This window comes from Salarias fasciatus, chromosome 3 (genome assembly GCF_902148845.1).
Source record: "Salarias fasciatus chromosome 3, fSalaFa1.1, whole genome shotgun sequence".
NCBI lineage: Eukaryota > Metazoa > Chordata > Actinopteri > Blenniiformes > Blenniidae > Salarias > Salarias fasciatus.
In genome coordinates, this window is record NC_043747.1 from 13322418 (window position 1) to 13344817 (window position 22400).

At 45.4% G+C, this 22400-nt stretch overlaps 2 protein-coding genes across 3 annotated transcripts in view; one reads left to right on the forward strand and one right to left on the reverse strand.

The window, feature by feature from the left end:
• The window catches only part of adgra3 (adhesion G protein-coupled receptor A3), a 26479-nt gene extending 24514 nt beyond the window's left edge, over positions 1–1965 (reverse strand). The window contains exons 1-2 of one of the 2 annotated variants that reach the window (XM_030087791.1): positions 1842–1947; positions 1009–1683 (exon numbers count right to left, since the gene is read on the reverse strand). In XM_030087791.1, coding sequence (XP_029943651.1) covers positions 1009–1208 — 200 coding nt within the window. In that variant the 5' untranslated portion in view covers positions 1209–1683; positions 1842–1947. Of the gene's footprint in view, positions 1–1008 lie in introns of both variants that reach the window. The other variant, XM_030087782.1, reaches the window with a different exon arrangement.
• gba3 (glucosidase, beta, acid 3) overlaps positions 1–7074 on the forward strand; it is a 10946-nt gene extending 3872 nt beyond the window's left edge. The window contains exons 2-6 of the mRNA XM_030087801.1: positions 3609–3685; positions 4362–4586; positions 4686–5488; positions 5969–6092; positions 6400–7074. Coding sequence (XP_029943661.1) covers positions 3619–3685; positions 4362–4586; positions 4686–5488; positions 5969–6092; positions 6400–6602 — 1422 coding nt within the window. The 5' untranslated portion in view covers positions 3609–3618 and the 3' untranslated portion in view covers positions 6603–7074. The remainder of the gene's footprint in view (positions 1–3608; positions 3686–4361; positions 4587–4685; positions 5489–5968; positions 6093–6399) is intronic.
• Positions 7075–22400: the final 15326 nt, after the last annotated feature.

The following is a 22400-nucleotide window of genomic DNA, read 5'->3' on the forward strand; positions in this document are numbered from 1 at the left end:
CCAACTTAGACTCAAACCAAAGTATATGTGATTTGTGGTAAACCACTTAAAAAACAAAACATATACTGCAATGTCCCTGTAACCCTTCACTTACCAAACAGACCTCGGCCTTCCTTTCCCTCCTCAGTCTATTATTTGCTTTCTACTCCAGCACCCTGACCTGGTGTTCTCATATTCCCAATCCATCGCTCATCACCACAAAGCACAAGTACTCAGTCTGCAGAGCTTTGAGTTTCTATTTACTTCTGTATTTACATGCCATTTTCACTGTTTTGTGGGCATAACAAGACCAAGATTTGGTTTGCATAAACTTCCTGTCTGCTTCCTGCATGCGTCAATCCTACAGGTTGTCACTCCAAAACTTACAAATCAGTGACACTGGTGAGTGATGTTGAGCTGAGGTGGCTTGGTCACTTTGTGAATTATACAAACTTTTTTTTTCGGCAAATGTCTTTAGCATTTGAAAGCCTGTTTTACTTCACATTCAAATCATGCCACATTTGCAAGGAACGTACATTTGTGGGATGAGCAGCAGAGCATGGTGGCAATACCACAACGTATTTATTTAACAAACAGCAGCCTCTGTAGTATATGGAAGAACCATACACAGCCACATCAGCCTGCATGTTTCTTTACATTGGTGTGCTGTCAGTGGCTTGAAGTTGATGCTTCATGAATGTGTGGCCTGTAAACTCGTTGAGATGTAAAGTGTAGTGTGTAAGCACTAATTCAGTAGCCAGAATATCTTCCTGGACATGAATTACTGCGGTCCAGGAAGACAGATGGTTCCTGTTACATGGGGTTTACATTTACAGTGTGTGGCTGTGAAATGGTGATGTATAGCTTGACATGGAATAAGAAACAAGTCCAATTCATCGGGACTTCTGAAAACAGCCAGTAAAGAGGTGTGTAAGTCTTTGGAAAAAAAAACTATTTTCAGTCACAGAGTGTTTTATTCAGGTTTGAGTGAGAGGATCTGGTTGGGTTGTGCGTCTTCTGTGTACTCACAGTGTGACCGTCCTGTTGGGGAAAGACTCCGGGGGTAACACCTGATGGAGCTCCATGTTGCTGCACACCACCCTCCTGTCGGACTGCAGGCTTTTCCCACCGCTTTTCGAGCGTTCATCATATGATTTGCAGGCGGATGACTGCGCGGAGAAGTCACTCAGTAGCAGGATCACAAACAACTGCAGCCGATCCACCCTCATTTTCTCACCCCCGCGCCACCGGGCGAAGGGAAAAAAGGCTGCTTCTGGCAGTGAAACGCGGCAGCCGGAGTGCTCGATGTGGACGACGTTCGTCAGAATACCCTAAAAAACGAGACGTTGGGCTCAAGTGAGCCTTCCTCCTCCATTTCTCCCCTTTAGCTCGGCGGTATTCAGTCCCACAGAAGTGTCCTTCTTTGTTCGGTCAGAGACTCATTTATAATTCCCTTCCCATCCCGGCGCTGAATTCATTTCCGACAAAAAAAATCCACCAAAAATCCCAAAGCTCGGCTCGGCTCTCTGGCTGCTCGGTAACTTTCCCGGTTGTTTATAGCCGCTCTTTGTTGCTCGTAGCGTGGGTCCGACTCCGTGTTGTCTTTTCCACGGGTGGCGGCTGCAGTCATCCCAGGTTATCCAACTTCAGGAAACACTCTCTGCTTTTTCTCTCTCCCTCGCTTCAGTCTCCCGGGACTTTGGACTGCACGTTAAACCAAATAACAGCGATGAGACTATTCATCCCATGAGCACCAGCAGGAAATTACTTTAACTTTAAAAAAGAAAGAAAAAAAAAAGAGACTTTTTGAACGCAATTTGAGGTGTAAATTCCCGACAAACATACGGGAAAAAGCTACTTACATCACTTAAAAACGTATCCGGAGTGATTATTGAGACTGCAGCGATAGTACCAGTGTACGGAAAGTCCTGAAAAGTAGTTTGGTATCCATTGAAAAGTCTTCTTCCCGTGGTCCTGGTCCCAGTCCTCCGCCATCAAGGCTCAGCGAGTTCACATCAACACCACTTCCGCTTTTCACAGTAAAAGCACGGGCATGGTAAATTTAGTTTTTCAGAATAAAATCATTCAAGAATGCGCTGTATTCTAATAAATAAATAAATAAATAAATAAAAACTCAATAGAAAAGGTAATGTTACAAGGTAAACTAAACTAATCACACTTTATCAGTACTCATGGTCGTCAGGGGCAAGGACCGTGTAGTTCAGGGGTCATCCTCAGGAATCCACAGAGGGATTCAAACCTGAGATCTTCTGATTCCAAGTTCACTTCTCCATAATCTATAAGCCACTCCAATTTAAAATGCCAAATCGCGGTCAAATAATTTCTGTAAATGCACTGTAATAATTATGGCTTGATTGTAATGGGTTTTTCTTATTCTCTTATTCAACAGGTACTTTTTCATGTGACCAGTTTTTTTTTGTTTTTTGTTTTGGTCTGCCTTTGTTGTGCTCAATTCTGTCATTTTCTACTGTTGCTGTTATCCTTTGATTCTGCTGTATTTTTATTTCAACAAGCACTTTATGCAAAATTATCACTGCAGTTCTTATTACACACTTGATTGCAGTTTTGAGTTTCATTGCTACTTTTACACAAACAAAATAATGTTTCTGCCACGATGGCAAGGGCTTTTCTTTTATTGTTGGCGCTGCAACAAGTAAGGTCTCGTTTGCTGCACACAGTAAAGCCATGAAAGATGAAGTCACATGGAGAGGGGAAAACCCCTCGAATCCTACATTTCTGAGAGGATGATGAGTCAGAGGTTTGGATGATAACGATTTGTTTCCCTTTTGGCACACAATCAATTTTCTTTGTTATGATGGGGTCGAGTGAGTCACTTTATCCCATAGAAAACTTGATTAGTAGATAGCACTGAAGTGAACACAGGCCAGCGAACATTTGCCTTAAGGCTATTCTTTCATCTCAAACTCAAGCCATATATTTATCTACAGCTTGGCGCTCATTCATCACGGGCATGTAGAAGGTCACGGGGCTTTCAAGACACTCACAAATAAAGTTGCGGTAATAAAATTAAGTTTCTTTGTAATAACTTGCAGTTCAAAATGGAAATTACAATATTTTTTTTATCAGATGCTCATTTTTCACAGTACTTAATATATAACTTTTCCAAGCTTGGATAACCTGGTATTTGAGAGGAGACAACATTCTGAACACCAAACACGCAAAATGCTTTGGGATACACAGATTTTTATGAGTTGCATTCATTTCAACGACAAGTAAAATCACACACTCTCACGGAAGTCTACGTCATCACGCAGAAACGTAAGCTAGTATGGTGCTTTCAGGAACCCTCCGGTAAATTGCAGTGTCGCAAGTCGTAAACGCGTCTTTCATTACAACGTGATACATTGTAACAATAGCGCTGATGCAGAATAGAGTTTCATTATTGTATCTAATCATTGAGCTCAGCATAAAGGAAAAACAAAGCATGTTTGGTAACGCGCTATAGCTTTTTCCTGAAGGTTCATCTGTCCCTCAAACCTCTCATTCTGGAGTCCTTCCTGAATGCATGATCTGATGGCTTCTTGGCAGTAGTAGGCACAAATACCTAAAAAACAACTTTCCAAAGTGCAATATCAGGACAGTTTTAGTTCAGTCCGGATGTCGGAGATCATATTCCCACCGGACTTTGCTTGGGGAGCGGGAACTGCAGCGTATCAAATTGAAGGCAAGTAAACAACACAGCCACGCTGCAGGACTGAAGGATCCCTCGGAGTGGGTTTAATGTTGCAAAAGACCCTGCAGTGAATACTGCCAACATATCATGACTGAAGTTAGTTATAACTCAAACTCATAAATGCATTGCTGTGACACTAATAAGTGTCTTATAGCAGACCTGGCACACAAAGGGGCGAAAGTGAAGAGATAAAAAGTGGCGTCCCTTTATTTCTGCAGGGTCTTGAAGGTGCCATTGTTTTCTGCCTAAATAATGCATTTTATCATGTAATAACCATGTTCTGATATCCTTTTAAAAACAAACTCCTTTGCCTTGTCGTGCTTTTAATGGTTGCCATGTTTGTTTTGTTACTATATATTTTAAAAGTCCAATTTAATACAATAAATTAAAAGAAACCTTTATTGAAACCATTAGAACTATGCACTGCAATGGATTTTTGTTGAATTTCACAACAAAGCTCTTTGCTTTCCAATATGGCAAGCACACATGATGGAAATTGTTATGTTTGTATTCAAAGACAAATTAGAGGCAAAGGAAATCAATGTACCCCTTGTGCATGTAAACCAAAGATAAAGTCACAGGAAAGCTGCCGAAATTCACAGAAACTTTCCTCTTTGTCAACGTCCCGTCTGTGATGAAATGCAACAACCTTCCTGTGCTTGTTCAGGTGGCTGGCAGGCAGACGGTAAGGGACCGAGTATCTGGGACACATTTTGTCACGAGGAAGGCAGAGTGTTTGGGGAGCAGAATGGAGACGTGGCCTGTAACAGCTATGAGCTGTGGGAGAAGGACTTGGAGTGTATCCAGCAGCTTGGACTGACGCACTACCGCCTGTCTTTCTCCTGGGCCCGCCTTCTGCCTCACGGGACCACACAGCATGTCAATCAAAAAGGTATTGTTATAACCAGGCAGGATAATAAGCTCAGGCATACATGGCTGTTTTAAAGCTGTACTGATCTCTTACTTACTGCCGGCTCTGTTTGTTCAACAGGTGTACAATACTACAACAAAGTGATTGATGATTTGCTGGCTTGTAACGTGTCGCCGATGGTCACCCTCTACCACTTTGACCTGCCCCAAGCTCTCCAGGACCAGGGCGGCTGGAAGTCACCGTCAACTGCAGGCTTGTTTGACAGTTACGCCCGGTTTTGCTTTCAGACATTTGGTGACCGCGTCAAACTTTGGATCACGATCAACGAGCCGTATGTGTGCGCCAAGCTGGGCAACGAAGACGGCATCCATGCCCCGGGGTTACGAGAGAAAGGCACCGCTGCCTACTTGGTGGGACACAACATGCTGCGTGGCCACGCCATGGCCTGGCACAGCTATGACTCTCTCTACAGGCCGCAGCAGAAGGGCGCGGTGTCTCTGGCCATCAACAGTGACTGGATTGAGCCGTTAGACCCGGGCCGCGAGGCGGACGTCGCTGCCGCTGAACGTGACCTTGCGTTTACGCTGGGATGGTTCGCCTGGCCCGTGTTTGTCACCGGAGACTATCCAGAAATAATGAGATCCGCCATAGACGCTCAGAGCGCAAAGCTGAAACACAGTGGTGAGTCGAGGCTGCCCCGCTTCTCTGAGGATGACCCTACGATTTTGGGAACGGCCGACTTCTTCGCGTTGAACCACTACACGTCCCGCAAAGCCACGGCTGGAGGAGACTGTGAGGAGACGCTGTGCATGAAGAGCGACCGTAATGTAGAAGAGGTTGTGGATTCTTCCTGGCCCATCTGTGGTGTGTCCTGGCTGGCTGTAGTTCCCTCCGGCCTGAGAAAACTCCTGAAGTATATCAAGGTAAAAGTTGTTATCAAATTTTAACAATTTTGAGATCTGTATATTTGCCTAATAATTCAATTATTTTCATGTGATTAAAGATCAGTTATTGCCTCTATTCGCACATGTTTTTCTCCTTCTCTCTAAGAATCAAACTCAATTGACCAACAAGACAGATTGCCTTCAACCAAACAAGGAGAATTCTCTGACATTTGTTTAGTGTCTTCCTATTGATTTTGTATGCGGTAATCTCCTTTCAACACCTCCAGAAACACACTGATGCTTCATTAGTGCTGTCACATTGAATGAAACAGTTACTTTGCTGAAAAGTGTTTGCAAACGAGCAATTTCCTGCTGTTGCGACTTGTCACACACCATTAGTTTGAGCCTGGCACCGTTGAAATGCAGCTAAACGGCACACTGTAGACCAATCTGTCTCCTCTCGGAATGCCTGACAGCTGTGATGCCTTGTTTGACAATATTTGCCCTCTGACTTTCCAGGACACTTTCCACAACCCGGCGGTTTACATCACGGAGAATGGATTCTCTCAGGTGGGGCCGCTGCAAATTGAGGATGTCCATCGCTGTCAGTTTTACAAGGACACTATATTGGAAGTGGCTAAAGGTAATTGCTCATAGAACATTATTGCAACCTGGAGTTGTGGCCGACAGTAACATAGGACTATTATTTTTCAAATTGTAGGTAATAAGTTCATCCGAATTATTAAAGTTCAATTTATATTTTTACATGCTCAGGTATACAATAAAGTGAAACGTTTCGTCATTAAAAACAATGTTATAGTTGAAACACATTTAATAGAAAATCAACTTGAACAACTTCACTATGGATTGTTGCAGCAATCGAACCATGAAAGGAAGATTTGCACACAGAAAAGTACAATTACTTTGCAATGTTCTGATTCTGTTTCCAGCTATAGAAGAAGATGGGGTGGACGTCCGTGGGTACTTCGCCTGGTCACTAATGGACAACTTTGAATGGGCCGATGGGTTCAGTGTTCGCTTTGGATTATTCCACGTGGACTTCTCTGACGCCGAGCTCAGTCGGACAGTGTACCGTTCTGGGAAAGAATATGCCAAGATCATCGCAAAATACACATCAGGTCAATCGAAATAAAAGCAATTGTTCCATTGACTTGATTTGTTTCTTTGCAATCTTCAAAAAGACACAAATTGGATCAACCCAATAGACCTCACTTACTGCTACACAGTCTACATCCCAGAATTACAAACATAGTGTTTCTTTTTGGCTGAGACACGAGGCTGGAGGACGACTCCAACAAGCATCCGTCTGATAGCAAACTAGACTTCAGCCGGAGATGTGAAGACACAGGCATATCGGGCTGTGTTGATTTAGTTGAACTACAATTAGTATTCTGTCCTGTGCAATTCCCAGCCAGCCTGCACAAGTTGGTTTATGGAGGGCCGAAGCAGCTGTGAGGATACAGGGCCAATCTACTGCAGCTGCTTCACGCGGCTGCACAAGAACTGGCATTAGCAGCGTTATTATGCACATATATGCATTATGTAGACCCTCGATTGTTTTAGTCGCCCATCCAATTCAGCATGATCTCATGCAGCCCTGACAATTCCCAATGAGTTCATCTCTGATATGCAACCGTGCTGCTTTCTCTGAAAATAAAAAAAACAGTTTGCATTGTTGTTTGAATGTTTTACATGAGTAATAGTAATGCTGCAAGCTTTGGATAGAGTATTAACATATAGGGACAAAGTTATTTCCAGTCAACAGAAAAACACACAAACTTAAGGAATGACAACTAGCCTGTGTTACAAATGACAAACTTTGAAAAAAGCATCTGTGTGTTCTTCAGAACGATTTGCATCGCATTAACTTTGAATAAATGTTTATGTAGCTTGAATATCATTATGTAAGCAATGTGGAAAGCAGGTTAGATATCATACAGCAACGTCGGCATTCATTTGACAGTCTCCTCACCCATCAGAGATAAAGCCCAGGACATGAGATAAGAGACAATTGTCAACCAAGTTATGATGACACTATCGAAGTGTGCAGTGAACACTTCACCAGACCCGAACTGATGCCAGCTGATAGCAACAGATGTCCTGCCACAGGAAGAGAGCATAACGCCATTTGTGTTCCCCGGACAGCTGTGCAAACTCTTTACTATGAGAAAAAACAAGCAACGAGGCAAAAAAGAAAAAGAAAAGCCTCCCAGGGGCCCTGTGTTGATTCTGTGTGCATACTGTGGTTAAGGTTAGGGATTATTTCGATGGAGTGCTGAACAATGCACCGTGGAGCTGAGGGGCTTAAGAGAGCTCTATTGAATATTAGGCTTTGGTATTAGTGTGTACAGGTGTGTCTGATTTAAAGAAAGATATTGTAGACTCTTCTTTTTTTTTTTATCCAAGAGATAAATGAAATGACACGTGTGCATCACTAAACAGGAGGAGAATTGGGAGATAACAGCGTTTAAATGGCTTCTGTTTGTGAGCTTACAGTGCCACCTTGTGGTAGAAGAAAGCAGTGCGGCTTTCAGCTCATGTGCAATGTAATCTGCATCCACTTTAGTGACATGTAGCCTCTTAGTGTAACGATACACAAATAAAACTGCTTCTTTACTAACCACAATACATTGAATATTTAACACAATTAACATCTGTGCACCGATGTGGGGGGGGGGAAATGCCATTTATATTCTGTGTTGGGAGACTTTGTTTGCATTAATAAGCAGGGTGTATCGTGGCATCCAGTTGGCTGTGCTTACTGTTTTTCCAGCAGATGTGAATAATACCCTCGTGGCCCTCCTCCATCTATGTCAAGCTGAGTGAGAATCTCCTTTGTCTTATGATGAATAACAAGCTATTGTAGAAGCATGAGTGATGCTGCTGCGTTAGGACTTGTGTGCGGGCTGATTTGCAGGCAAACTTGAGCCGCATCTCTTTCTATTTTAACACTTGATGAAGTCCATCTGATATCTGTGGCTCTTGTCAGAGGTTCGAGAGATGAAGCTGAAAACACTGAACACTTACAGAGCAGATCCAGCAGTCAGCCTTTCAGGAAAATAAAGAAATCACAAATATAGGTACATTTGAGTCACCACTACAGCATGCAAAGTTCACACAGAAACATGGACTCGAACTGAGGATCTGCGATGAAGCAATGACCGCTCCACCTGCAAATCAAACATGCGAGAGGAGGAGGAGGAGGGGGAACAGCAACAATTGGAGTGTCTCTTACCTGAATTACAATCACATCGGAGGCATTTTTGAAACCCGTTTCCCATGATTCACCAGTGCAGCCCATGGGCAAGTGAATTCCCAGCTAAGACTTGATTAGTAATCCCAGCAACTGTCTCCCTGTATTGATGGATTCCATCTTCCTCTATCGCTGAGTCGAGGTAGCTGCATGGGTGAAAGCACCTCCACTGCTGCCGAATTGATTGAATGAAATATGAGCAAGAGGTTACTCTGCACTTAGTGAATGGAGAAATTAGCCATTTGTGGGGGAACTGAGGAATAATATGTGCCTATTGCTTCTTGGAACGCTTAAAACATTAATTAGCATTTAAATAATTCACACTTCCAGTCTTTTTTAATAGCCCAACTACGAATATTCAACTTCAATTCATTACAGCTTGCGGAATTTATTCTGATTAGGGCCGTGATGTAGAAAGTCACCGAATAAACCATTTCTAAATGTGCTTTCCAATTAGGCGCCAAATATATCATGTGTATAGATAAGTTGCTTTTGACAATGAATTAGCACGTTTAATTGTAACGTTCAATCACATTCGCTGGCGGAGATTTACCCCGAGGAACATTCTGGCAAATTACCCAGAGAGGCCAATTTGTATTTGACCAAACTTAACTCATTACGTTTTGACAGACACCATGAAATATTCAATAACTAGGAAATTCATTTACTTATTATAAATTAACTAAATAATTTAGCCCCTACTAAACTATCTTCATTGTGAATTATAGGAAAAGTGCAATCTTGTATATCAGTGCAGTGCTTACAGGTGGAAAGGGTAGGACTTGTGGCAAATAATTACCTTTTTCTATTTACTGATTACCCTCATATGCATATTCCCGGGAGAAATAGTATAATTAGATTGTTGCGTCAATATCAAGATGAAGAGACGTGAGCCACTCCCTTTCTCCTGAGCACAGATATAAATCTCCTCGCTCTCGTCTTTGTCTGGGCCTGGCAGTCAGCTGGTGAGGGACCGGCGAGGGCCCCAAACCACCACTCAGCCCGTCGTCTTTTCTTCTCCCCTCTTCCTTTTCTTTTTCTCGCTCTTTCTTTTTTTTTTTCCCCCACTCACTCTCTCCAGCTCATCATCTTCCCCTCTCCTAATCGCATTGCTCATTTTCCATTGACAAGTGAGTGTGAGAAGAAGAGGGAAGGAAGAGAGAGAGAGAGAGAGAGAGAGAGAGAAAAAAAAACAGCACAAACTTTCTAAATCCCATTGACCTACTTCGCTAGACATTTCACTGGGAATTCATATTAGTGCAAAAGAGTTAGAAGAAGAAATGTTTTCTCATTTTTCCCTCTCTCCATCTTCCTCACAACCCCCCCTCTTCCTCCTCCTCCTCCTCTTTCTCCTTCAGCTGGAAGCCATTTCCCTCGCATCCCTATTTGATCCTGCGTGAGCACTAACAGTACATTATACAAGTGGATAAATGCCTTACTTTGGCAAAACCAGCGGTTTGGGGCTCTGTCACCAATTCTGACAGTGGCGTAAGAAGCGTGACATCGAAGTTATAAAAAGCGCCGTGGAAGGCCTAGGCTGATTGACGAATTCGGCGGCGGAGGCGAGATTGTAAGGAGGGGTGGGGGTAGGGGGGGGGGATGAGTACTTCTAGGGCCGGAAGACAGGAAGTGGAATTATGACAGACCCATACGGAGAACTGAGGCGAGGCGACGTAGAGAGAATAAAAAGAAGAGAAAAGGCAATTCGAATCTTCTCTTTTGTTCGCCTCCCTGAGGGACTCCAGATGACCCTGCTAACGACTGTCAAAATTCTAACTCCCTTGAGTGTGATGGCACCGCGTGATGGGAGGGGGTTCGCGGACCTTCCTGAAAAATTGAAAGCTTCTAGAATATTCAGCTCACCCCGGACGCTCAGCTGGGCCTGCAGATGGGGAGTTACAGGAGGGGGCACACACGGAGATTGGTATTCTGGTTCTGAGTGTGTGTGTGCGGTTGGTAAGCCCAGCAGCGGTGGCAGGAGAGAAACCCCCCCCCCCCCTTGGTGTGTGTGTGCGTGTGTGTGTGTGTGTGTGTGTGTGTGTGTGTGTGTGTGTGTGTGTGTGTGTTGGCCAATGGGCCGTCGGTTCTCACAGGAACAGTGGTGGGAGTGTGAGTCAACACAAGTGAGGAAAAGAGAGAGTTCCTGGAAACCTTTAAAAGCTGAGCTGAACTAAACTTTGATGCAGGTGCAGCTGTATGAGAGTTTGAGCAGGGCCGGCTCTAGGCATAGGCGAACTAGACGGCCGCCTAGGGCGCCACGTCCCGAGGGGGGCGCCGCGGTCGTACAAGGGGCGCCACGACGCTCTGTGTTCCGTGTGCCCCGCTGTGCAGCGGTCCGACGCACTGCGCTCCTCGTCCTCGGCGCTGCCCGGCACTGATCGGTATTGTTCAGCGGTGCACCCCCCCCCCGCTCAACAAATGTCGGGACCGCTCGAAAAACACGCTCCCAAGGGGCGCTCGTCTCGGGCTCGCCTAGGGCGCCTCTGAAGCCCGGGCCGGCCCTGAGTTTGAGGAACGACATGGATGCAGCCTCACGCTCCAAATATGCAAGAAACAGACAACAAATATCTGCTGATCTCATCTTTTAGTGACTAAATGCCATTAAACATGTCTGGACCAACAGCCAAACAAACTTTGGAGAGATTTGACTTACGTCTGAATGCAGCAGAGACCAAAGACATCTCCAATGGACCAAACAGGATGCGGCAGGAATCACAGCTGTTTGTCTACTTGAAGATCTTCTTTGTTTGTGTTGATATGTTTAAAAGATAGAAACCTGTCGTTGTTCTGATTTATTTTATGGCTGTGAGTGAAAGAAAGCATCAGCAAAGTTATAACAACCTGTGTAACAACATGCAGCTTGTTTACCTCTGTTATTTTAGAAAAGCCAGAATGAGTGCAGACTGAAATTCAATCAGATGTTTTTTGGGTTTTTTTGTATGAACCAAGTGAGATCATTACCAACTTCAATCGGTTGTATGCTTTCTGAGGTTGCTCATATGCTGAAATTTGGGGATTTTGGAAAAAAAAAAAAAATCCTACCAATGTAGAAGATGGGCCACACTGGATTTTTCTTGCACTCAGCTCTGTCTACATTGTGAAATTGCACAAAATGGCAATACTGAGGAGCATTAGAATCTGACAGTTGTTGGAGAATTTCCCTCCGAGATTAATGGGGGATTTCTATTCTATTCTATTGATATATTCTATTATTTTACAGGTTTTTTTTGTGTTTGACTCTATTTTGGGCTCAGGAAGTACATTCTTTTTGTTAAGTTGTCCCACCTTCACATCAAATAGCCATTGACTTATTGGCCAACTATACTACTTGATGACTTGCCAATTTTGCCCATCATCTCATCTCGCACTCTAAAGACTTTAAAAACACTAAATTACGACTCCCCTGTTTGAGACTGGGCTGTGGGACCGTTCTGTGAGGAGTTTTCATGTTCTCTCCACACGTTCTCTCCACACGTGTTGGTTTTCTCCTAATACACTAGTTTCACTGATAGTTGTAAAACATGGTTTTGAGGTTAACCAGCGACTAGAATAAATAAATAAATTCTATTCTAAAATTTCAAACTATTTCCCAATACAAGGGAGTTCCTCAGAAAACACCGCATCTCATCCCCGATTCAGCGCAGATTCTTAAAGCGCAGGCCGCTCCAGGAGGATGAGGAGGGAGCAGACGCATGGGGTGCGGAGCAACAGTGTTGCGTGGACTAATTAACTCTAAGTGTTGTACGACATGCTCCCCTTCTCACCCGTGTTGTCACTCAGGGTTTGAGTGGCACTAATGAGAGAATTATCTAGCCTCGGACCCTGGTAATGCATTCAAATGAACACCAGCTGACCTGACCTATGCGATGGCTTTTTAATCTCACCACTTAATACCAATCAGACCTGCTTTCTCATGTGCCCACACTGGGAGGGCCCTCTGCTCCAAACGCCGCCATCCTTTTTTTTTTTTTTTTTTTCCTCCCCCCACTGTTGATCTAAGAGAGAGCGTTAATTGTCTTGGATGACTCGAGGGCTCGAGTTGATATTATGCAGGGGAACCTCAGGTGTGCGGGATAAAACAGGTGGATGGGGGCTTCTCAAGTATTTGTCGGGCATCAAAATGAAAGTTGGAGTGCCTGCTTGTGTGTGCGGTTGTAAGCCCCTTATCGTGAGAAGCCAGTCGAGGATTAGGAAGGTTAATAAGGTCATGAGTTTGCAACAAAAGTGTGTGACATACAATGGAGCTTTGGCATTGTTGGATTAAACCACAATCGTCATCCATTGGTGCCCAAACCTGTGACTCAATTGTTGTGCTCGCTGTGTCTCCACATGCGGTACAAATGTTTCTGCAGGGGACTGGCTGAGGGAATTTAATTATTACCTGCTGGTATTACCAATTTAAACATTTATACTTGAGCAAATAAGCCTGTGTCTCTAATTGGATCAAGGTATTTTAAGTTTGATGCGTAGCGAGCTTAACAGAGATGTTGTGTTTCCACCAGACAACGCCGAACTTGTGGGCAACATGAGCAATAAGCTCTTTCAAGTGTTTGGGCGAGAGCCGTTTTTGTTTTTGTTTTTTGCCAAGCGCTCGGGGTAACAAATGGCAGATCAGCCAGAGTTCAAGGCTTGCTTTTGCAAAATGGTCGGCGCGTTTCGCTGGCTGTTTTGCGGGGGGGGAGACTTTTATTGTTATAAATCTCGCGGCGTGCCTGGAACGTGTATGTTTGAGTGACTCTGTTTGCGCGGGGCAGGGAGTGTGGCATCAGTCAGGGAACAAACTCTGCTTTCAAAGGCAAACGGCGCCCTCCTGGTCGGCGCTCATCCCGCTCTCACAGCTCGCGCAAGTGTGTTCAGGCAAGGAGGGGGGAAAGATATCGACGCAGCTAAAATCCAAAGTCTGTTCACCTCCCTCCAGTCATTACAATCTATATTTTTATACTGTTCACAAACACTCAGGATTTGCTTCAGTGAGGCACAATTAAAAAGGATTTAATAGGATTTGCTGATTACTGACTCAAGAGGGCGTTTGTGATACCTTTGGCAGCTATTTTACCTTAAATATTTGTACTCTTCTCTGGGGAATAAGTCCATTAGACTTGACAGAAGTGGTGTCATGCTGAAATTGCAGTGAAGTCGACATCAAATGCGCATCATCATTAGGCTTTTGTTTCTTTAGGATGTATATTAAAGCAGTCGGCGATTCAAACCAGTTGGGATAAGTTGCAAACTGTAATTTCACCTCTCTGTTGATGTGATATGAGTGTCAGCAGATCGCAGGGGAAAAGTTTTGTGCCCCCAGTATTTAATTGGATGCTACTATTTTTGTGCATTTTGGGTGAATTCATGTGTTCATATATTTACCTCACCTCTTTATCCTCTAATCGCGCGGCAGATAATTAAGATCTTAAGGCGTGATGTCCCGCCCTGCTGTGTGGCACGGTTCTGTCTTTTGTCTCTCTATCTCATCCCGAAGGCCCATTGTCATGCGGGCGCTCAGGTACCGGGCCTGGTCGTCACTCATCTGCCTGACGGCCACCGCTATCTGCCCTGACGGTGACTGATGACGGGAGTGTGTGGGTGTGTGTGTGTGGATGTGTTAGGACCAGACAGTGTGGTTTCACCGGCGGGTGGGGGCGGGGGGGGTCCGCGGCCGGCAGGCATGTGAGATAGATACCACCCTGACTTGAAGGCTTGGTTGGGAGCCAGTGGGCAGCGCTTCATTCACTGATCCTTCCTGAGAAACACTTGAACTCCTGGGCGCAGTGAGGACAGCAGCGTTGGTGAGATGGATCAGTTTTAGTAGAAAAGTGGTTTAGAGTGACCAAAAGAAGCTCATCTGATAGATCAGACCACGTGTGCCAGCCTTCTGCCTCCATATATACTGTATTGATAAACTTTGACTGCTCGTGATGTTATTTAATGGCTTCAAAAAAATTTAAAAAGTAAATTAATAAAACAAGCATTTCTTCCCTGTAGTGTGTCAAAAGTTTCCCTGCATTTTAATGCATTCATGGTTCTTACTGTATATGTACATCCATGCACAGGTGGAATATAAATATGTGTGGATGTATGTGTGAGTATTTCTATGCGTCTGGCGTCCTGGAAGATCAATGCGTCCCCATCGATGTTGTCTTGCCCTCCACACGTGAAGTGAATGGAGGGGGAGGAGGCCAAGTGTGGGAGGAGTGGGACGACTGGCGTGCGCTAAATGGATGCGATGCAAATGGCACCAGAGGACATAGGAATCAATTTAGCTTATTGAAACAAATGAGAGGCGCTCAGCCTTGCCATGGCGTGCGTTTCCCCTTTTTTTTTTTTTTTTTTTTTTTTGGCCGCCCCCATTGTTATTGTAATTAACCCGCCCAACCCAAATCCCTGACCCTCCGTTTCACAAACACAGCCAACCCCCCTCGACAACCCTGCCTGTGCCTGCCTGGGTTCCCTTTTACCCTAATGAAAAAGCCTCGGAGGTGCCCAGGTAAAAATGTAGGTGCTGTAATGGTGATTCATGGCCCTGGGTGACATGCTAAAAGGCATCACAGATCTGCCTAGGAAAGCATTTAGAAAGGGTATTCCACGTATGAGCGCCAACACTCCCACTTCAACACACACACACACACACACACAGGCACAAAGGGCTGGTAATGACTTACGGTCATTTCCTCCCAGCGTGCTCTCACGTTTATAAACTCCCCTCTTGCTTCATTCGCGGAATCCCAATAACCAAAATGGACTTAGCGTATCGTTGGAATGACCTCCGAGGTAAGTGGCCAAGGCAATGCCTATTTCATATAGTGATGTGTGACGTCCTATTGAAGATTTGCCATTCTTTCGTTTAAGGGTTTCGGCCACATTGACACCTGGGCTCTAATTCCCCCCGGCGTGGCATGGGCATTGTGCAGGGGTCTTGGGGGACGGATCAATAGTTAGAGAGAGCGATGGGGTTGCGGCGGAATCAATGCGCTGGACAAACGACCTCCAGCTGCCGGCGGCACCTTCCAAGCCGTTTTGACACCTGAGGCGATCTTTACTGAAATGTCCTCTGCTGAAATGCCACAGGGCCACGGGCTGCTGAGCAGTCACTCATGCGGCGCTCCCGAATCAAGTGGTGTATGCAAACTGGGCGCGCATGTCATCCACGGCGAAAGGCCTTGGCTCAGCGTTACTACATAAACAAAACTCACGCACCTGAGAATGTCAATTACTTGCCGCTTGCCCCTCCGGACGGCCCCGCGCTTGATGGCCAAATTGGGATTAATTTAGGGAGGATGGGGGCCAATGTAGAGGTGACACTGTCATTACACCTCAAAGAGAGAGAGAGAGAGAGGGCGAGAGAGGCGGCCGCGGCGTGGCGAACGGGGAGCGGCGGGCCGGCTTGATCGTTTCCCCCACTGGCCCCCGCGCGGCATTTTGCATAAGCGGCAAAAGGCGCTGATGAAAACAAGTGGCGGTTTCAGGTCGAAAGCAGACACCCAGAAAATGAGCTTTTTTTCCCCCCCCCCTCCTTTCTCTTCTTACCCTTCCGCTGGGCCGCATAATTCAGAAGAGCCATCTTGTGGAAATGTCATCGCGTGGTGGCGATGGAGCAAGCAGTGTGACAGAATGCTGTAACGCCTCCCGGGCCGGGGCCCTCGCCATGCCTGCCACGCTCCAGTCGGCCTGACCTTGCAGGTGCTGATATATGCAGCCACGTTGGCGTCAACAAATGGACATCGGGAGCCTCGTCTTTCCGGAAGGTTTTAGCCACTATCCGCACAACTTTTTCGTCTGTTTTTTTTTTCTTTTTTTGGGTTCATGGAGAGGTGGTGCATATTTCAAAGAGAGACTGTATATATTTATTTGCTTGAGGATATAGATTTTTTTTTCCTCCCCCATCCCTACTCTTCTTTTTTTTTTTGAGTAGAGGTCAATTCCCCACTGTGCATTCTCTTTTATGCACCCACCTCCTATTCTTCATTCATCTTACCTGCTGACACATCTGACAACACGCTGCTGTATTATCATCTCCCAACCCCCAGCTCTATACCGTCCACAACAACACGGGGGCCGGCTCGACTCCTCCACCCCTTCTCTTTCTCCTTTAGAAAACTGATTATAAATGGTCAATTTGAAAATAGACTGGAAAGTCCCCAAGGCCGCTTGCCTTGTCAAATTGAAAAGGGACAAGGACAAGTCAGTCGACTTTCTCCCTGTCCGCCGTCCGGATATTTCCCAGGCAGGTGTGCGAGGGGGGGGGGGGGGACATAACAAATTCCCCCCATGTGGCGGGCAGGGCGACGGCGAAGGATGACGAGAGAGGGGCGGGGCGGCAGCGAGCCGGGGATCTTTAACATCTAGCCCTCAGCATTTATATCACAAGTCTCCACAAAGAGTCTATGGATCACTCCAGTGGGCTGGTGTTGGCAGTATCAGGAAAAGCCATAGGCTGTCAGGGAGTATGTGCTTTTCATATTTCACCGCAGACAGCCTTCCCTTCTCCCGTCACTCACAGCAGCCTTTGAGGATAATATCTTCAAATCTCTCCTCGCCATGCTGAGAGGCTATTTTTAAATAGATATTTATTTCATTCGCTCAATTTTTCTTCTTCCTGCTTCCCTCCCTTCCCCTCTGTCCTACAGGTAAAGCTTCACCGCTTGCAACCAGTGGAGAAATTGACACAAATCGGAGAAACGCTCGTGGCATGGAAGGTGTTTTTGTCAAGGCCTATAACTCTGTCTTTCTCCATTTTCCGTCCTTTTTTTTTTCTTTTTTTTGAAGAGGAAAATCACTCTTGCTTTTATTTATTCCTTCATCATTACGAAACCCTCTCACTCCACCACCTCCAATTTATCAAATTGTGATAAACAAACCTTAAAAAAAAAAGAACACTGAACTGAATTTAGTTAAAAAAAAACCGGCTCAACGCCTCTCCTCATTGTTCTCAGGTCACATCTCATCAACAGAGTAAATAAATACTTTGTTTTTATGAGTCTTCCGCTGATCTGCGCTGACTTTTTTTTTTTTTTATGTTAACAATAAAGTCGTTTCCTGATTAATCACGCCGCCGAAATGGAAGGCACCCTTTGATGCGGCGGCGATGTCCACCGTGGCGTGATTCATCAGAGGAGACCTTGCAATCAGATGGGACTCGTGCCTCCCTCTCCCCTCCCCGCACGTATCCCCTCTCTCCTCGGAATACATTAGAGGCAGTGTGAGCGACGGAATCATCAGATACCGAGAGGTGAATTGAAGTGGTCATGAACCTAGTGTCAAACTCAAATAGCTGAATGGCAAAAGATAAAACAAACAAGGGACGTGAATTGCTTTGCGAGAGGGATTCAGGAAGCCGGGTGTCACGCTGCCGAGAACTTTTACAGATAAGGCCCGTTGGCCCCCGCATGGCAATTGGGCTATTATCGAACGTGACCTCCGCTTAAATTCTAACACATGACCCCAAATTTATGTATTGCGTGAACTTTCCCGCCGCGCGGCGTGACATGAGTTATGTTTCGCGTTAGAATCGGGAGCCGCTCCGCCTTCCTCGCCGTACCTCCAGGACGGAATACACTGCGAGGGAATACACAAACCCTTTTCACTCGCTTCCTTTCACATCTTTCAAAGTGAGCTTCGACAAATTGGCTGCCTCGCTGTCTGTGGCAGCATCGCTTTCATGCACACAAAATATTTGATGAAAACACGACGCTATGACTTACAGCGCTTATCCTCCTCCCAAGTTCCCTGATGATTGTCTCTTGTGCGGTAAGCATATTTGAGGTTGTTGTCTGTTTTTTTTTTTTTTAATCTTACTTTCCTCCTTCTAACCATGGCTAATAGCAGTTTTTTCCTATCTTTCTCTATTTCTGGGCTTAGCCGGGTTTTAGAGCTGGCCCTCCGTTTTACAGAGAGCTGGAAAATGCTTGGGTAAGCAGCGCAAGGATTCCTCGGGTTGCTACTTCAGGTAGTCCCCTCCCTCCCTTTAGCTGAGATATCTATCCCAGGCCCTTATTATCACCAAACAAGCACTTTTTGATGATGATAAGTAATAGCCAACATCCCTGTGTGTAGGACTCACTCCTCATGGGAGTAAGGGGAGCCTGCTGGTCATTTTTCTTGCCTGTTTGGCGTCCGGCAATCGCGGGGAAAAATAGAGGCTGCATGGAGCACGTGGCGAGCCTGTGTTGTGCGGCACAAATAAAGGAATGAATAGAAGATTGTGCGAGAGAAATGCCTTTTATAGTTTCCTTTTATTTCACTGATTTAAAAAAAAAAGAAAGAAAAACACCTGACGCACCATAATCCTGATTACCGAAGGCGCCCTATCTGCTTGAATGATATTACACGAGACATTAATATGTCTGAAACGGCCGCAGCTCCTCATCGAATATTATCCAGCTTCACAATGTGGCTGTCAAACAGTATGGATAATCCCGGTGATAAATCCCCGACTTGATTGTTTGCTCTGAGCAACAATGACGCGGAAGGAACACATCAAAAGACGAGGGAGGGGAGGGGGGGGTGACTCCGGGGTCAGCGTTTCCTGACATAAGTTCTGGAGCCGCTAATGGCGGAGCCGGGTGACAGCGGCGGTTGAGGAAGGCGACGATAAGCCGCGGACAAAAAAAAAACAAAAAAACGTGAAGATATCCTGCGACCGAGCAGGCACAAATAAACAGCATCTCGAGGCCCCTCTAATCTCACAGATGGGCTCGACAGTGGCCTGTCAGAATGTGCCGGCCAATTTGAATGCGCAGCGGGGGGAACTACCATCTTTTCAATTTGGTGGGTATCTTGTTTATTTCATGCTATGGCTGCATTTCACCGCCGACCAAAGAGTTTAATATTATAGTCTGCGCAGGGAGAAAAATATCAGGCAGGATGACAGAGCTGGAGAGAGAGAGAGAGAGAGAGAGAGAGAGAGAGAGAGATACAGGGAAACAGAAAAAGAAGGAAAATCGAAACCGGTGGATGAAAGTGAAACTTATGAAAGAAAGCCACCGTTTAGGAGCACTGAAATATAAAGCAATGTACTTGAAATGAAAGATTAGGGCTATTTGTGCCTTATTCAGTTGTTTTTTGTGATTGCCGCTGAAGGTTTTGGTCGCTTTGTCCATTTGCCCTTTATCACCACTGTAGCCTTGGGTGTGATCCGCTAAGTACACCACTCAGCGATTGTATTTATAGAAAAAAAAAAAGGCCCTGCTGCTCTCTAGCAAATAGGTGTTCTTCGGTTTGAATCCAGGTTGGGTTTCGGGGGTTTCTCGGCCTCTGTTCTGCATCATTCTTCTCAATATGCATTTCTGGGTTTTGTTTCCTCTCACGGTCCAAAAACACTCATGCGAGGTTAACGGATCGCCCCCGAGTGACCGGCCGCCCGTCCGGAGCGGCCCCCTGCGTTCACCCACAGTCAGGTCGGATGAGCTCCAGCGCGCTGTGACCCTCAGCTGGATGAAGAAATACAGAAAAAAAAGGATTGATTAATGATTTCTCTGGCTCAGGCATATAATATTTCTTGTATTATAAAGCTTTGTTTCAATTCATCGCGTGTTTTGCTTGTGGGAACATGTAGGAAATTGCTGTGAAACTTGTATAAAGTCTATTTCAATATGCAGACAACTCCTTAGCCTGAGAGAAAATAGTCACAATCACATTTAATGCACTCCTAATTTTAATTCATACTTAATTTATACAACTTCCAGTTATATTTGAACTCACGCCACATCTAGCTTTTCAAGGTCTGAGTTTGCGTTTAGCCATATAACAGTTGCTTTTCAGATACTCATTTAAAAGCATTGCTGATATAATCTTTTAAACTAATTGCTTGAACAAATGAAAAAAATAAGAGTTGTGGCTTTTTGTGTTTGATGTATACGGTTTAGTGTAGTGTTGGTTTACAGATGTGTTAGATATTTCAAGAGTTACTGAAGGGCTGCACAATGGAGTAGTGGTTAGAAGTCCTGCCTCAGGACCCCTGGTTCAACTCCAGGCACTGGGTCCTGAATGCGAGTGTGTGATTGTCTGTTTTTGAGTGTTTGCCATCTGAAAGGCTGATCTGGAGCCAGTCTAGGTAGATTAGGCATGAAAATGATCGCTTCAGTTTTAAAAGTCTGTGTTTAATAAGACAGAAAAACGGGTCAGGTGTGATACCCGTAAATAAATAGCCAGTTGTGTGTGTGTGTGTGTGTGTGTGTGTGTGTGTGTGTGTGGTCAAATGAAAGTGGTGGCTCTCCCTCATCCTGGTGGCTGTCACTGTGAATCCCCGAGCTACCACTGAGCAGCGTGACCTTTTGACTCTGCCTTTTAGCGCATTGATCCGCCGGTCACTTTAAACCAAGATAGGTTCCCTTGTCTCGCTCGCTCCCGCCCAGTTCACCTGCGTTGACTTGGTGACTGCGGCGGCCCCGACACTGCGGCCTCTGACATGTAGCTGCACTCCGATCCGCTGCTCGGTGCACGACCCTGTCAAAACCATTTTTTTGGAACTACATAAATAGCACTGTACACAGGGAAAAAAAAAAAAAAAAAAAAGAGTGAGCACAGAGGCTTTTCTTTCACATCACATGCACGGGGTCACGGGTTCTAATTTTAGACAGTGTTAATTGAGGCCCTCTCAAGTGTCCTCACTGCCACCTTTGACAAAAGCACCATTCATCGGCAGGCCGGCCAGGCAGACTGGCTCCGTGCCCGCTTTGCCAGTTGTTGCTGACAGCTCCTTGGCAGCGCCGGGCTGGCACTGCTCGAGAGTTCTGCTGAAGCTTCTCGATGTCCCTCGCTCGTGATGTTTTTTTTCCCTTATAGGCACGATTCGAGAACGCCCTCGTCCGGATTCATAATTAATGTCACGTTGCATTATGTTGGAGCTCAGAAGCGAGCTGCGTGTATGATTTAGGACGCGCGCCGTAATTTCTAGATGTGATCAAGTCGCAGCGTGCGAGAGACAAAAAAAAAAATGGAACTTATCTTCCGCAGTCCATAAAACACGTCGCCCGTCTTGATCTAAGTGAGAGCATTTTGTCACTTTAAGGCCCCGGGAGTTCACCTCGACGTCGGGCCTCGTAAACATGCTCCTCCCCTGCAAAGGCAATAGTGGAGCGCGGCACACGTGCGGCGCCGGGCAATCCAGCATTCTAACGCCCTGTCACCGCGCTCACATTTCAACCATTCTTTATTCTCTGCCACACTTCCAGCGGGGTGTAAATTGTGCGGGACTGTAATTAATCCATGTCAGGTCAGAGAGAGAGAGAGAGAGAGAGAAAGAAGAAGTGGGAGAAGAAGAGGGAAAGACGGAGGGGAAGGAGCTGAAGCATGAGGTGCCTTTGATGATAGGAACCCTCACCCCATCCCGTTGCACTCCACACAGACGCCTTGGCGATATTGTTTTGCATTCATGAAGGAAATCTAGGACCCCCAAGGAGTTGGGGCCCTCCTACAGTACTTTCATGTTTCTAAAGCCTGCTAAAGCTCTATTTGTCCCATTGTACTCCTTCTCCAATATAGGACAGAGGCGGCTTTCGAGTGTGGGTGGAACAAGAAAAAAAAATATATATATCTTCAAAAGACAATTCATGCTGGGCTCATATAGTATGTGACCACAGTATAACCCCAATTTCAACGTGTACCATCAAATCAGCAGTGTAGAAATAACCGAAATTAAAAAGTGCGATCCACATAAAATATATAAAGCGATTTTTAAAAAAA